General features: G+C 44.3%; 1 protein-coding gene across 1 annotated transcript in view; it reads right to left on the bottom strand.

The window, feature by feature from the left end:
• Positions 1-17,159, bottom strand: part of LOC146855232 (uncharacterized) — a 199,263-nt gene that overhangs the window by 149,423 nt on the left and 32,681 nt on the right. The window contains exon 3 of the mRNA XM_085650584.1: positions 3,145-3,365. Within this exon, the coding sequence (XP_085506710.1) occupies positions 3,145-3,333 (189 nt within the window). The 5' untranslated portion in view covers positions 3,334-3,365. The remainder of the gene's footprint in view (positions 1-3,144; positions 3,366-17,159) is intronic.

Here is a 17,159-nt window from a genome sequence, read left to right as displayed (position 1 = left end):
CATATTTTCGAACATATCTCCTCTTCTTGCCAATTTAGCTATCCGGTTACTGTGCAAACATGCTCTGCCTTTGTGCTTCCATTAGATTTGCTGCCACCCAATACACCATGAACTAAGGCTGTCTCCTGGTAGGATTAGTTTCAAGGAGTCTTTCGAAAATTTTCTCTTTATTGCAGGAAAAATAAAACAGTATATCTTACAGACTTGGCATTGAGTAGAGGCCTGGAATCGTCTAGATGTATTCAGAAATTACAGGACTTTAAATGCCTATTTATACACAGTATGACACCATAGCCTACAATCTATGCACAATGGGTTCAACTGCCCTTAAATAAAAAATGTAATTGAAAGCATTAATTTTGACTAACAGGACCTTCTATCCCCTTCCTTTTTTTATTGAAAGATAAAAGCAGTGCAAAGAAAGAAGCTATGGACTTTATTCAGAGCTGGGAGTGTTTGGATGCGCGCCACAAACTGGCGGATGTACCACCCACTGCATTCAGAGTGCCATTGACACCAATGCACTGTTAATACTGGACAAGACTTCCACCAATTTTTGTCAGTTGTAACATATATACCAAACTCTAAATAAAGCCTGTGTTTTCTTCGAAGGCTACAGGATGAATGCCCTGACGAGGGGCAGAGAATCAAAGCAATACCCAGTGGTGGCTGCTCTGCTAAGATGGAGGAGAGTCGCCCCATTGCTCAAAAGAAAAAAACAAAATGCTAATAATGTATCGTTATTATCATTTTATTTTTCCTATTGAAGTCAGTGGCTCTCGAGGTGGGGCTGGCGCAGCTGGCCAGAGCAGGGGGAGGATTGGTTTGCACTCCTTAACTGTGCATTACTGCTTGGTTGGCCCTCTTGGGCCGGCTCAACAGTCATGCGCACTCTGCATTTTCCCTACAAGGCTGCATTACACAGCCTGGTGGGAAACATGCCCATGCCTTAAGTTCCCATCAGAGCACCGAGCCACGGGGAGCATGGGAGTCCGGGTGATTCCTGCTGTTTCCTGCTGCCGTTGATGGAGCGGGTAAAACAACATTTTGTATACCCCCTCATTCTGCATGTTCATACTAATTAGAATAATCTATTAAATATAATAAGTATTAATGTGTTTGTTTGCTATTAAATCAACCAACTAATGTATGAATTACAAGCGGGATTTGCATTTGCATGGCTAATATTACGTGGTATATGTTGCTTTTGTGATGTAATTGTAAGTTGCACCAGATGACATCACTGGGTGAGTATAAACGCTTTGAATGTCGCTAAAATGCTATACAATTACACACACATATGGGAATTAGCGAGGGTTAAACATTTTATTCGTTATTTCCATGTTTTAATTACTTTCTGTGTTTGTTTTGCTTAAGTTGACCAATTTGGCCTACTTTAAAATGGCCAACCAATGGACTCGACGAGACAGCTACCATTCCACGAGGATTCCGAATAACTGCGCATGCCCCAGGCTCCTGAACAAGTGGCCTCAAGATGACCCACACTGCTTGTTCCACTGACAAGGTCGCGACTGGACTACTACCAAAAGCTTTAACAATGGACAATCTTTACAAACCGGATGGATCACGTCTGACAAGTGTGACATCATGGACTATGAGAAACCGGAACGAACGATCTTAACCATCCAATCAGATGTGCCTATAACTGACTTTTACTACATTTTATCATTAATTTCATTATAAAAGACGATAGAATAGTGAGTTGACGATCTCTCTTCTTTTCCTGACGTTATGCTGACGGAGAGGACAGTGCCACTGCAGGACAGCTGTTTCCCGAATCTTTGACAGATTAGATTGATGCCCATTTCGCCTGATGAACTGAGAACATTTATACTGATGGGCATTGATTAATGCAGGACACGTTTATGGTCCATACCAATCTTTGGGACTGTAGCGTGTTGCATGACGAATTGATTGACTTAAAAGGATGACTAATAGCCAGATTAGGTAACTATGATGTTCTGTGGATTGATTACAATTCTTACTAAAGAAATGTGCATTTATTAGATAACAAATATTATTGATTAACAAACAAATGCGTTGGGTTATTTATTGTTGTCTGAATATAAATGAGATGGATTAGAATCACTTTTCCAAATACAACTAATTTGATCCATCGCTAAAGTGGAAGGGATTATCTAGAGATTTAGAATTAAGATGTGTTGGATTGAGGATATTCAATGTATGTATATGTAAATAGAATTTTATTAGACTAAAGATATTCTTTTCATGCCAGCGTTTGGAAATCTATCTCTCCAGTAAGAGCAGATCAAGTGTGTGTGTTGGTGTTATGGGCCCCGCCGATGAATGTATTGAGTGAAAGCGTAAGTATGATATCTGGTCTGTGACGAAGGGAGGATAGGAAACTCCACGCTGGAGCACTGTCGGGGACGGAAAGAAGGAAGAGGACTGAGGAGAGGGAGCGGCATAGGCCGATACTCTAAAAGACATCACACAATGTTACTAAAGCTGAGGTAGCATTTCTCACTCCAGCAACACTGATAGCAGTCATGAGCTCTGTTTGTGTAATAAAGAATGAGGGTAAACCATGTGCTTGGCATGTACTAATTTGTTTTGTTAGCACTGAATGCTTACTGCCATCTATCATGGCAAAGCTCTTTTTTCCGCTGTGTGAGTTTCTTCATTTATTTTTTGTTAAAAGTTTTTCAGTATAATTTCACAAGGCATTTGTGAAACAAAAAAGACAACCATGTAAGGAGATACATATTAAAAGAACTGCCAACATAAGAAAAATATATAAGGAAGACTATATTTTTGGGGTTTTATACGAAAAGGAAAGGAAAAAGAGCAAAAGAGAAAAGAGTAGGAAAGAGAGAATCAGAAAAGGTGGGGTAAGAGGAAGAAAAAGAAATTAAGAAAGTGAGGAATGCGAAGAAAGAAAAGTAGTAGAGGGTATCCAATATAAATTAGACTTAACCTTTTGATGTCAAATAGAGGAAGATGCAGTATATATTCTGTGTTCACACAGACAATAAAAAAGAGTGACTGTTTAATACGAGCGGCTTTAGAAGTAGTAAATATTTTAAGCCACAATGTATTCCAAAATTGGGAAGAAATTGCTATCAATCAATCAATTAGTGGTTTATATAGCGCGCTACTCACCCGTGAGGGTCTCCAGGCGCTTGGGGGTGGGAAGTGGCTCCGGATCAGTTGTAGATCCAGGTCTTGAGGTTCTTCCTGAACGTGTGCAGGGTCGGGGAGCATCTGATGTTCACAGGGAGCTAGTTCCAGGTTTTGGCTGCGATGTAGGAGAAAGCTCTCCCGCCGGTTCTGTTTCCATAGATAGATCATCTTCCCATATCAATTCCAAACGACTTTTAGTTCTAGTGCAATGTAGAAATAGTAAGGTCTTCTAAATAAGAGCAGCTTTAGAATAGAACCATGTAAGACATTATGAATAGGTAAAACGGGTACTGGCAGTAATGAGTCAGGAGTTATGTGGTACTTGGAGAAAAAACATTGACTAGAAGAGAACACCCGCCCCTCAGCAGCTTGAGACCCTAACGGGTGAGTAGTGCACTCTACAAAACCCTTATTGATTGAGAAGATTCATTGATATTCATCTAAAAAGGAGTCAGGTAATTGATATTATGTTTGTAAGTAATGAAAGGGTAGAATATTACAGTTCTTCACAAAGTGGTATATATAAATAATACCTTGTTCCTTCTAATGTTTAAAATAAAAGTATCTATTATGTAAAGAGTAATGGTAAAGTTTAGAATATGGGAACCTGGCACCTCCTTCAAATGTTGGGGGTTTGAGCCTAAAGAGAGCATTACGTGGAATTGTATTATTCCATAGAAATTTTGTACAGATGGACTACATTTGTTTAAAATAATAATTAGGAATTTTAAAGGGTAGCATTGAAATGGTGTATAGTATATGGGGTACAATCATCATTTTAATAGTGGCAAGTATTTCCAAACATAATGAATATAATGGAGACCAAGTAAAAAATATTGCTCGTATTCTAGATTTTAAAATAGCAAAGTTATGGTAAAGTGAGTCTTGAAGAGTGGGAGAAAACCAAACATCAACAATTGACTTTTGTGCTAGGATCACTGTTGAGTAAGAATCTAGATTATTTTTGTATATTCAGGACCACTAAAGTCTCCCCTAGGTGTCCCAGGGGTGGAGGGTCCACTAGATATAGGCAGGGTCCTTGTAAAGATGTTTTATAAGCCCTGGTTTTGGAGAAATTGTCCAATTCATTTCCCCATTGTAGATCCCCAGTCACATAGGTTAACATTACAATAGTTTATAAATTAAAAACTACAACAAGGGACAACAGAAGAAATATCATTCAATTACTTATGCTGTTTTTGTATTTATCCTAACATGTATAGAAAATAAGTTATAAGACTTTCTTGTCTGTAAGCCAAAATTCAGTTTTCCAGTGGTCTGCCCTGATTGGTCAGAGTTAAGTAGATAAGCCAGGCTGCTTTGATGAAATGATAAGGGACCCACGATGTGAGGAGGCATCTGGGGGAGAATGTTCTTCTACACAGGAATGCCTGAGAAAGGGGTAGGGGTCGTAAACCTTGACCTTCATAGGAAGAAGGGGACAGGCAGGAGAAGCCAGGTCCATCTACACCCATCCCCTATGAACCCAGAAGGATGACAGGCTTAAGGAAGGAATGTGTAGATGTCAAGGGGAGGTAGAATATGGAGAGTAGCCATCCTTGAGGATGGTTTAGCTAGCTCTTGCTCCTCTGCTGAGACTTCAGTCATATTGAATGTTGGAACAAGAGTGCTTTCTGTGAGAGCATTGTGCCACTCTTTGGAGGAAATGGTCATACCCTGGGTGTTGTCCAGTACCTCATTGAAGAGGAGTGCCCTCCTGCTTGACTTCAGAGAACACTGAATAAGTATCTGAGAGGGGCAAGGCCTCTCAGATCTGCTGCCTAAAACAAGAGAAGAAGAAGGGTCCATGCTGAAGGTTTGATTTGCACCAACCAGGCCCTGCAGTCCGACTGACTGCAACTGCTGCTCAATCTGGACCTACAGCCCTGTGGACTGAACTGGCTTGGAGAGTAATAAAGAGTGGACTCCTTGCAAGCTACAGGTTAAAAGAGTTCACCTGTACCATCACCACCAAGACTCCCAAGCCTGGAGTGTGCCCAGTGAATTGGTATGGGTTTTGGCCAAGTGGATTGTGGGAACTGAAGTCCCAAACTTTCATTGACCATCTTGGAGCTTCCAGACACTTGGAGTATGTTTTGGACACTTTGGGACCCTCAGCGGAACTTCAGAAAGAAGTTCCAGAAGTTTGGAAAAGTTTGGAGAAACTTTGGAAAAAAGCTCCATTAGTGGACCGACTCGACCTGGCCAGCCAATCCAGAGACCCTCAACCGCGAGCTGACCTGCCCTCCGGGTTTGTCCCAATGAAAAGCTCAGGAGGTCTGACTTTCAGAGTTGATCAGGTGCTGGTCGAAAGTAAGGCGGGCAAACCTTCACTGAACCTGGCCTGGTGAAGATCATCGAGGGGGCCCGGGAAAAAAAGCTCCATAAATGTTTCTAAGTCTGAGGATAAAAGACTTGATCTGCTCCAACTGAGAGAGTCAAGCTTCCCAACTTAAACTGTGAGCTGGCCTGGATCTCTGGTTCATCCTGCTGGAAAGCTCCAGTAGTCTGACTTCCATTGTTTGACCGGGAGCTCGTCGAAAGGCAAGCCTGCAAACCTTCACCGAATCTGGACTGGTGGAGAGTTTCGATGGAGCCTGGCAGAAAAAGCTCCAGGAAAGTTTCTAAGTCAGAAGGTAAAAACTTTGACTGAGGCCTACCACGAGGGGTAGTAGCGTGACCAGATATCCCAATAGGTGCTATAGGTTTCTATGAGCTATATAGTGCTAAATCTTTAAAAATTCACATCTCCGGTTCCCAACAATGGATAAATATATTTCCTATTTTTATAAATTGGTGTTGGATTTTTATTATGTGTTGTGTCTTAATAATTTACTGAATTGGTGCTTTTAAATGCTTTAAATACATGTCTCTGAAGTTAAGTCTGTCTGCTTGCAGCCAAGCTACCAAGGGTTGAGCATGGGAATAATTTCAGAGACCTATTCTGAGCTCTAGAATGTGTTAGTAGTGGCTTTATTGCCAGCGGTAGATATATATTTACTACTAATAATAATCCTATTTCCAACAATAAGGGAGAGCGGCCTATAAGAGTTGCATCTTTCTCCTCGAAATATACATTTTTGCTTAGCTGTTTACTGGTAGTCCATCATGGCTGCCCTGATCTGACCAGCAACTAGCTTACCCTACAATGTTTTGATGTCTGTCTCTTTTTTCTTAAGGGAGTCTCTAATGGAGTGCAGGATCCCTCCGCTGTTAGGTAGGCAAATCCCCTGGGTGGTAACCTTGAAGGCCTCCCATGTTGTTCTAATCTGTGGGACTGAGTCTTTGTTCCTGTTGAAGAATTCAACCACCTCTTGTCTCATTTCCTCCCGCAATGCCCCATCCAGAAGTAGTGTTGGAGAAATTCTCGATTGGGGAAGGAGAATCTGGGTGGGACAGCACCATCAGTGCTGGTGAGTGGTCTGAATAGGTATCTGCTAAGTGGGTTGCATCATGTAGGCAGGTTCCAAACCTTCTGGATATAAGACAGTAATCTATTTTGGACCAGCTGTTATGGACCCCAGGGTGGAAGGTTCCCTCTTTTGTCATCGATGAAGTGTCCTCAATGAATCTAGCGTGCTGTGATAATCTACAATGGTTTGAGTGTGTCCGTCCCCTGATAAATAATAATGGGATGTTGCATGTGATCTGTCCCATTGTGCATTCAGCACTACAATAAAATCTCCTCCCCATATGATGCTAGTGGAGCCAGTGTCAATAATTGGTCCCCAGAGCCTGTCAAAAAAATCTGTGCCATTCATGTTTGGGCTATAGCAGTTAGCAATGGTGATGGATATAGATGCCAGTCTTTCCCATACCAATGTGTAGTGGCCTTGGGGATCATTGATAGCGCAATGATTCGGAGCATAAGTGAATAGGTTGCAAAATAGCGATGGGGAGGCCCAGTGAGCCACAAAAAAATGGTGTGCAGAGTCCCCAATATGAGTCTCCTGCAATAGGGCAATGCTAATATTGTGCCAATCTAGGCATGCTAGTATATGGTGATGCTTTTGCAAATCCACAGTCCGCGTATATTCCAAGTCAAGCAATTATATCTCACTCATGTGTTTTATCTGTGGTGTGTGGTCAGTATCAGCCATTCTTAGTGGATTGTTGGTATGCTGGTTAAACTCTCCGAGACATATATGTGAGTATTCGTGGGGTCAGCATTTGTGGTTGTATAGGCATTTGTGGATGTGCACTTAAACTCAAACATAACAAACCCAGGCCTTCCCTCTTCCCACTCAGATGGCCAATCCCACCAGAGAGATGACCCATCCCCAAAAACAAAACAGTAGGGGAATATTCTCAATATCAACCATCGGGCTCAGCTGAGGATTGCCAGACCAAGCAGGCCAGTCGTGCATGTGATCCATAGTTAGTGAGTTTGGTAACAGCCTCAAAGATAGAAAAATAAAACAGAAAGAAGAAGCCATGGTTAAAAACTGAGATAGAATAGCACGTTATAAACGTACCAGATTGGAGAGAAAGAGAAAGAGGTAAGTGTATATTCAGTTGGAATTGAGTTAAAAAGTCATAGCAAAATACAATCTTTGGGGTACACAGCCAGAAAGTTAGACGGGACATCCTTGAGTAAACGAGGCTGTCAGGGGAGCACGCTTGTGTGCATCAATCAGCCCTCACTGCCCCAAGGAAATCCTTCAATGTAAACAGGGACTGTAGCACAACATCTGGTATAAATCGTTGGGCAGTTCTTAGGGGTCTGTGGTCTGTCTGAACAGGGAAGTAAATACACTTACAGTGCCCAGACCACAGCAAAAGCTTCCCTCTCTATTGTGCTCCACCTCTGTTCCCATGGAGGTAACCTCCTACTGATGAAGGCTACAGGTTGATACATGTCTTCTTGTTTATCTGTAAGACCATTGCCCTGGTGCTATTTACTGAGGCATCTGTCTGTACGATGAATTGTTGGCAGAAGTGAGGGGCCTTGAGCACAGCTGCCATGCACATGGCTTCCTTGGGTGTGTCAACAGCTTTCTGGCACACCTCTGTCTAGATCACCTGACCTGGCCCCTTCCGTGCAGACCTATTGTCAGGGAACTATTTATTTTTCTTCTCAGCAGGGGATGGGAGTCCTGACCCGAAGAACTATTTTGGAGCCCTTTAGCGAACTCCTTGCTTTTGTTTTTGTCCCCCCTCCTTCTTCTGCTGAAGACCCTGTGCACCCTTTTGTTAATCCTCCCCAGATACTTGCTTGTGGAGTGTCGTGCTGATCCAACGGTCTGTCTCCTTACCAAGCTCCCTGAAGTTAGAGAGCTTACAGTCAATCAAGTGTTGGTGCAGAACTGTAAAACAAAGACTACGCATGTGCTCTTTTAAAATCAAGCTATACAGCCCCTAATAATCCTTAACATCACTGCTCTTCAACCAACCATCCCCTGCCTTGCAAAATGAATCAACACAATCCCCCCAAACCTGTGGGGATAGTTTCTGACTGTTCCTGAACTTCTTTCTGTATTTCTCTGCAGTGAAACCATATTTTTGATCAGGGCTAATTCATGGAGAAATAACTCACCCTGTCACTCCCTTCTAGGGCCAGTAGGGCATCTCTCCCCTCAGTAAGCATATGCTTCCACAGACTAGCCCCACCAACCCCCTCAGGGATTGTGTGCATCTGTAAAGCAATTTCATAAGCCTCAAACCATCTATCTATGTAATCTCCCACTCCATAGTCATGCACCAGACTGTTGGGTAGGTATACTCTCATGTCAGCGGACATTGAAGAAATGCTGCCACCATCTTGGCTGGACTCAGCCCTCCTTGCCTACAGGTCCAGCTCTTTCAGGCTCAGCTCCTGAGCCAACATTATTTTCCTTTTCCTTCTGGACAATGTTTTCCCCTACAAATCATTTTTTTTCTTCAATTTGAACTTAGCCAACTCCAGTTTAAATTTAACTTCTTCTCTCCTGTCCTCTGGCTCCTCTGGGGACAGGCCTCTGGATGATATACTGCTCCCTGCCCTGCTGGGAACTGCTGCTCCTGGCAGGATGCTAGCCCCCTGTACCAAAGGCAGTCCCAGATTCTTCATGGAATCCTGGTCCAGCTCCTCATCATCATCCAGTTCCTCATCCTCCTTTGGAGTCACAGCAACTGCATCACAAGCTTCAGCCCATGCCCTCATGGTCTTTTGCAGCTCCGCCTTCCTGGTGAAGCCCTATGCAGAAAGCTTGATCCCTTTGCAGAAATCCTTGAGCTGGGAGCCAGTATAACTTGCATGTTTTGCCAGGTCAAAATCCATTTTTGCAAGCGCAGATGCCATTCCTTCAGTCAGAGACATGATTTTGGAAAAAAAATTAAAATACCAATCAGGGAAACTTGAAAAAGGTTTAAATTGGTCTTTGATATGGATAGTAGTGCACACCAATTACTGTATGGCTCCATACAAATACAAGTCCTATTCTTATCGCTGATCACCAATGTTAGCTATTGAGTTTCTGGTTAGGAGAGGTATATACCCTGTCCAAGCAGGACCCAAAATCTAAGTCAGAGTAAGTCAGAAACACACTTTAAATTAACTTGTGTTCACCATCTGGTAGCTTGTCACAGAAAATAAATTTTTAATTTAAGAGGCAATGTGTAAAATATTTGAGCAATGCTTCAAAGAGTAACACAGTGAAAACACCACAAAAAACTCCACACCAATCTAGAAAAATAGGTTATATTTTTATGAATAAACCAAGACTAAAACAACAAAAATCCAATAAGTAGAGTTCAAGATATACATTTTTAAAAAATAAACTGTTTTGTAGTGCTTAGTAACAAATAGCGCCAACTGGGGCTATATGGTCGTGCTTGACCGGGTCAAATCCAAAAGTTCAGAGCAACCGTGATGGATCATGGGTCTAATGCAGAGACCAGCCTTGTCCCACTGAACAGTAACTTGGATGGGTCGAAGTCAATAGCAATGCAGGGAGCAAAGGAGGTGAAGAGTCATCGTCGATCTTACAGATGAAGGCGATACGTCGGTTCTGAGTTGCGCAACATCAAGGATGCATGGAGAATCATATTATTACTAAGGGTGGGCGTAGTGGGCGTAGTGGGGCTACGTGAAGCAGCACGTAGTGTGCCCAAATCTACGCACACTACGTGCTTCGCGTAGCCCCACTACGCGCCACCCGCCTCCCGCCCGCCCTCCTTTTAAATCAAACCCCCGCATTTACAATAAATACTAAATTAAAGAAACTTACCTGAAACGCGGCGTCTCCGGGGCTCCCTCTTCCATTTCAAACTTCTTCTGACAAATGCGCATGCGCGGAAGCCCGAGCATGCGCATTTCTTGCGAGAAATGCGCATGCGCGGGCGTCCGCGCATGCGCATTAGTCAGAAGAAGTTTGAAATGGAAGAGGGAGCCCCGGAGACGCCGCGTTTCAGGTAAGTTTCTTTAATTTAATATTTATTGAAATTGCGGGGGTTTGATTTAAAAGGAGGGCGGGCGGGAGGCGGGTGGCAGCGGCAGGCAGCTACGCTTCGCCCTGGGTGTGCGTAGCGCTAGCCTGCTTCGCCTACTTCGAAAACTGCGAAGCAGGCAGCGCTACGTACACTACGTGGGCGAAGCGTAGTGTCTCGCCCAGGGTTAATTATTACACTGCCACTTTTAGCACATTTGACCGTTATCAAACAAATGCAAGTTGCTTACTGCATTTGGGGTTCTGAACATAGCATACGATATTCCCTATGAAAGATATAGTTATAACTGGATAGTCTGAATATATATTTCTTCAGACATTACGGACCATGCTATATTACCACAGAATGTTTAATCAAAAGAAATGAGTAATAAGTGAGACTTTTTACATCATTTCACTAGTATAGCCAGAGCCCTAAAGTATCCTTAAGTACATGGACAGGCAGCACTTGCTGAGCATTCATAAGTTGTCCGTGCATACTCTGTGGGCATGACTCCTTCAGCTTTAACCCCACACATTAAAATGTCTTCAGAGAAAGTAGTAAAAGAATTTAGGAAGAAAATTTCTGATTCCAAGAATCAAGTGGTTGACATCAGTAAACAAAAAATATAAAACATTGGGAAGATTTTTAAATCCCTGAAATGCTTCAATATAAAAAGTAAAATACTGAACAGGGTGGTGACATGATCTTTTAGCGGTTCAAGTTAAAAGTCTACTACTGCAGAGACCTATGTGTAGCAGACAAATTCATTTGAATCATAGCCACTCCACCACAAACTTTCCCCATTATGGAACATTGATGTAATTAGAACCACTGAGTTGAATTGGGAATATCTAAAGTTATGAGGTGGGTACATGGACGGGACTGAGAACCAAGCAACTGCAGACAATAATGCTGAAACTTGTCAGACAGATCAGCGGCTAAGGCATGCAACACAAAGTCAGCTCCATCCTTGTCATGTTTGGAAAACATCCAGCATGCTTGCAGAAATTGTGGAATGGATTATGAAGCCAAGGGACAAGAAATATATACGCCAACACTCTTGATTTAGGCAGAAGACTGATGCTTTTGCAAGCTACACATAAAACAAAGTTACCTTTGTCAGTGTAAAATGTCCTGTACCCAAGGATCGAACAAATTAACTCCACCGTCAGTCCACTCCAGAAAGCATACTATTTAATATAGAGCACATTTCCATGTAGATGTGATTGCTTTAGATGCCTGAATACTCCAGACCTGCTCTCCTATTTGAAGTATGCTTATCCAGCCCTAACCACCACTTACTGTGGCTGCGGTGGGTACCTTCACTCATTTTAGGCGATTGGGGCTCATTTTCCACCAACAGACCTTGATCCAGAGCAAGAGAGAGAAAAAAAGGTAATAAAGAGAAAGAAAGAAGGAGAAAAGGAGATAGAAAATCAATAATGAGGGCAGAAAAGGGGATGAAAAAAGAACCTGCAAGAATAAGGTAAAGGCTAAGCAAGTGTAGGGTAGTGAAATAAAAAGGTAATGGGAACCCTGGCATTCAGCAATGTGTTATGCTCTGTATTTATGTTTTTAAAATTATACACTGCCACCAAAAGATTGTCACCTCCACATTTAGCAGCAGGTATGTTTTTTGTTCTTATTCTTTCCATTACTATATATAAACCACCCTCACATTCACCAGCTCAACCGAAGAACAGTTCACCCTGAAACCAGGACAACCAGAATACCCACTGTTTGAAAGGGCCCTTTTTGCAGGGTTATCCCCAAACTTTTTGCTTCTTCCTCCTTTGTTTTTCCTGACCTATGGTTGTTGGCTATAAGACTCTGGGCACTTTACCACTGCTGATCAGTGCTAAAGTGCATATGCTCTCTGGGTAAATTGTTACTGTGAGTGTTGGAACAAATACTTTACACATTGCCTTTGGGATAGGCCTGTCTGCTTATGCCAAGCTACCAAGGGGGTGAACAGGGGTTATCTAAAGTGTGTATCCCCTTACCCTGACTAGAAGCAAGGTCCCTATTTGTTCAAAGGTACCTACCTCTGCCAACAGGAGACCCTCATTTCTAACATTGGTGGCAGCGGTGGGATTTGAACTTGTATTTGTTCTTGACCCACAGTGATTGGTGTACATCACTAGATTAGTGCAGACCACTAGGCAACCACATACTGTGTTTACTTTTTTGGTTCTGCTTTTGATCCTTGAGTCATTCACGCATCATGTCTCTAGAGGGTAAACCAGAAAGTGAGGTTGCAGAACTGGAGTTTGATAAAGAAATGTTAAGTGGTTACAAAGTAGGTCATCTCAAGCAGTTCTACAGGAGCTTTGGATGTTCCATGAAGAGCAGCTCCAGGAAGGAGGAGCTACAGAAGGCTTTAAGGGCTGGTGGGCGGCCAAAGAGGCTGGGAAGACAGTTGATGCAGAGGTGGATGAGGATGTACAAGGGGATGGTTTCAGGTCTCAGAATTTGCCTGTGTCAAGAGCAGCCTCCAGGGCTGGCAGCAACCATTCCACTAGAAGTTTTTCCTCAGAGGAGTTGAAGGAAAACCAGAGGACCAGAGAGTATGAGCTGGAGGTCATGAGGCTCCAGGCCAAGGCGGAGGAGAGGAAGAGGGCTCGTGCCCTGGAAGAACTGAAATTGACCGTGGCACATGAATTAAGGATGAGGGAGCTTGATTTGGAGCTCGAGATGCTGGAGGCCGTGAGTGTCTAAGCCTGGCAAAAAGAGATGTGTGTAGCTCAGGAAGTGAGCTTTGCTGAGTTGGAGGTGGAGCCCAGCTCAGATGATGGCAGCAAGATTGTGTTATCTACTGCTGAGGGAGAAGTACAAACACCCAGAGATGTGGCGCCTGACTTGAGGGAGGGGGTTAACATACACCAGGGGGTTCAGGGTTATGAGGTTGCTCCAGTGGTGTGCAGTGTTCCTGAAGTAGATTGGGGAACTGATTGCGTAGTTTGTGCTACTTCGCGCTACGTGAATTGAGCGTAACACAGTGCAAAATCGCGTAGCGTAGTTGGCATTTTTTTGCTCGTTTGCGGTCCTCAACGTCAAGTTGGAGACCACGGGCGAGCAAAATGACATCCCGGCAAGTCTTTTTCCTCGTTTGCGATCAGCAACATCAAGTTGCCGATCGCGAGCGTGGAAAATAAACCTTCCAGCGAGATTCTCAACGCGGGGAGGTCAGGTTTCTCATTGCGAGTGGTTGCATATGCTTGCAACCGCCCACGTTGAGAAAGCTGCCACTCGAGTAAAAATCTACACAAGCGGCAGAAAACGACCGCTTGCACTGTGCAAGATGCCGTTTGCCATGATTGCACAGTGCGGACAAGCATCCGGCACTGTGCAATCATAGCGAACAGCGTACTATGCAGTTCGCGTAGTGTTACGCGTATCTCCCATAGTGCGAAGTGCACTTCGCGTAGTGCTACTACGCGAACTACGCCCAGGGTTAGAACTGACACAGGGTATCATATTCCTAGTTGTGGGAGGGACGCTCTACTGACTCTATATGAGAGGTGCAGTGAGAGGGCTTCCCCCATGGTAGAGGTCCTGGTGTGTGAGTGTGGAGACCGCCCAGAAGAGTGTGGGTTGAGTGACAGAGAAAGTCAGACACTGTCTGCCAATCTCAGGAGAGTGGTGTGGGGTACTTGTGTGAGGCACTGGAGGGTGATGCAAAGGGTAGCTTGGTTAACAACTGTGGGGGGCTGTGTGATTCATTTGTTGGACAGCATATTTTAAGTCCCTGTTTTCCAGAGCTATGCCAAAACCCGGTGGAGTGTGAGTGCTCTGATTCCAGGGAGCTTGCGTTGGAGGCAGACCTCTTGGTGGATTCCGGAGGGCCTGAAGAGTCATTTGGGAGTGATCCTAAAAGATGTGGCTCAGGTATCTTCCAGACCTGTGTGGTGGGAGAGGTTCAGAGTAGCCCAGCTAGGTAGTGGGGGGGGTCATGGGCCTAGGCTGAACTAGTAGGCCATTTGAGGGAGATATCCTAGTGTCAGGAGAACCTAGAGCATCGGTAAACAGAGCTCCAGTGGTTCTGGTGTCTGGCGGTGCCGTTCCAGTTGGGAGCGTGCAGAAGCCAGATTAAGGGGTGAGAGGGGGATTGTGCTCCCCAGTGGGAGAACCAGTGGGTCAGGGACCAGCCAGAAAGGCTGAGTCTCCTAGGAGTGACCATGGTGACACCACTGCTGTCCTGGGATCTTCACGCACTGTCAGATGGACAGGGGTCACACGACACATGAGTCATGTGTTACCCTCGGGGGGATACTGTGGGAGTCCCCAGAAGTCCTGGTGTGACAGGCAAGTGCTCTGCTGCGGGGATCAGACCCAAGGTTGGGAGGCCAGGTTCAGGATCTGCCTGACCTGGAGGGAAGGACATCTGTAACCAGTGTCCTGACCCGCTTGGCTTCCAGGGGTACCACTCTAGGTGGGAGGGTGCAGCACTCTGGAAGGGGGAGTTCTTGCCTCTGACCCTGATTCAACCTGAGGCTTTAGATCCTAGGTTGGGAGACCAGTTGCAGGAGAGAGGTCCTGAACTGGTGGGATAGTTGTGTCCTGAGGGTGTAGGCCCTGGGCTGGTGGGTCATTGTCAGAATGCCATACCTGACTTGGCAGGAGGGAAAGTGGAAAAATGTGCCAGGCACCTGGGGCTACTGCCCCCCACTTTCTGATGCCACAGAGGTTTGAGAGGCCTAACAGGCATGAGGCCTCGCTCTCATCACTGACAGCTGTCAGTGGCCACGGTGGCTGGCTGTCCTGTTGGACAGAGTTGCCCCTGGGAGGTGGGCTGGAGTCACACCCTGGGGGTGGACTGGGCCACACCGCTGTTTTGGCCAGGTGGGTACTGTCTACCAGTGCGGACACATCTGTTAGCATAGTAAGGTTAGGCGCTGCACAGATGTGGTCCCCAGGTGAGGCGAAGGGTCCCCCATGGTTTAGCTTAGTGGGCCCTGAGAGTATGGATAGAGGGATCCAACTGGGTTCAGGAAGGCGTAGAACAGGAATAGACCCCTTCTGTTCGGGCCAGGTTCCATGTTCTATCGCCCCAAGCAGAGAATCCCTTTGAGGTATCGATTGGTCTACCATGGCTTTAGGCTGGAAGGGGATTGTGTTGGAAATGGCCCTTTTTGCAGGGTTATCACCAAACTTTTTGCTTCTTCCTCCTTTGTTTTTCCACACCTATTGTTGTTGTCTATAAGACTCTGGAGACTTTACCACTGCTGATCAGTGTTAAAGTGCATATGCTCTCTGGGTAAATTGTTACTGTGAGTGTTGTTACAAATACTTTACACATTGCTTTTGGGATAAGCCTGTCTGCACATGCCAAGCTACCAAGGGGTTGAGCAGGGGTTATCTAAAGTGTGTATCCCCCTTACCCTGACTAGAAGCAAGGGTCCCTATTTGGTCAAAGATACCTAACTCTGCAAACTTTAGACCCCCATTTCTAACACCCACACAATGAATGGACCATAACTTTCACAGTAAGAGGTATCATATCCATATCAACATAAGTTTAAGCCACACAGTATTCAAGGGTGAGAAGGAAATGCTGATAAAGTTAACTCACAACAAAGTTACATATGCAATTTCAGTCACAACTAGCATTTTCAAGAGCATATTGGCCTTCGTAAGGAAATATTGCTAGTTTTCATAGAAAAAACACACAAGTGTGGAAATGTGGGAACAGCGAGAGGAACCACAACTATGGCAAGTAATCTACATTAGACCACACTCACTAATAGGAACTTTGCTCATCCTAGATATGTTACACTGCCAACATGGTGCACTGCGGAAGGCCTACTTGTTTACAGTTGACAAATATATGCATAGAGATAAAACATCTGGATCTTAGTCCGGTGTGAGTGCTTTTTCAGTAAGATATATGCTTAAAGAGAATATTTAAACCCTGAGAGATTAATTAAGGTTTCCCTCAGGCACATAAATTATCTGTTGTCGTTTGATCAATTCCGCCGCATCAAATGTTGTTCTTTGCTGTCTTAGCACAATTATAGCATTGTTGTTAGGCCAAGGGAGCATACATGGTTCTAAGTTCTTATTAAACTCAAGGTATCAATTTTAGTAAATGCCTGTCAATGCAATGATACAACCTGAAACCTATGATGAAACATTGCTGCATTTTTATAAAGCAATTTTCTTTTAATTGCAAAGTGACTTTGCATATTTTACTTGCTGGTATCATGGCTCAGCTTGTGCCAGGGTTTTTCCTGTTAATTTGTTCACTTGTCCACTTATAAAGAATCTATGGGCCTATTTATGAGCTGGTTTGCATTGCTCTTGCACCACGCAACGTGGTGCAAGAGCAACTTAAGCCTTACATGTGATTTATGAGGCCGCGCAAGGCAACTTTGCGTGGCCCCGAGTGGCTTCATAAATCTGGAGTACGGCAATGCAGTAGAAATCACTGCGTTTCCTTACTCTGCTCTCGGAAGGTGTTACATGGATGTTCCAGCACAACTCCCATGGTATTTGATGCATGACTAGATTTACCAGAGCTGGTAGACCTGGGAATGTGGCAAAAGGATACGCTTTCTCAGGTGACGCATAACAAGGAGAAATAT

Source organism: Triturus cristatus, chromosome 4_1 (genome assembly GCF_964204655.1).
Source record: "Triturus cristatus chromosome 4_1, aTriCri1.1, whole genome shotgun sequence".
NCBI classification, from domain to species: Eukaryota; Metazoa; Chordata; class Amphibia; order Caudata; family Salamandridae; genus Triturus; species Triturus cristatus.
The sequence above is the reverse complement of the archived record's forward strand: the minus strand, read 5'-3'. Positions and strand labels throughout refer to the sequence as shown.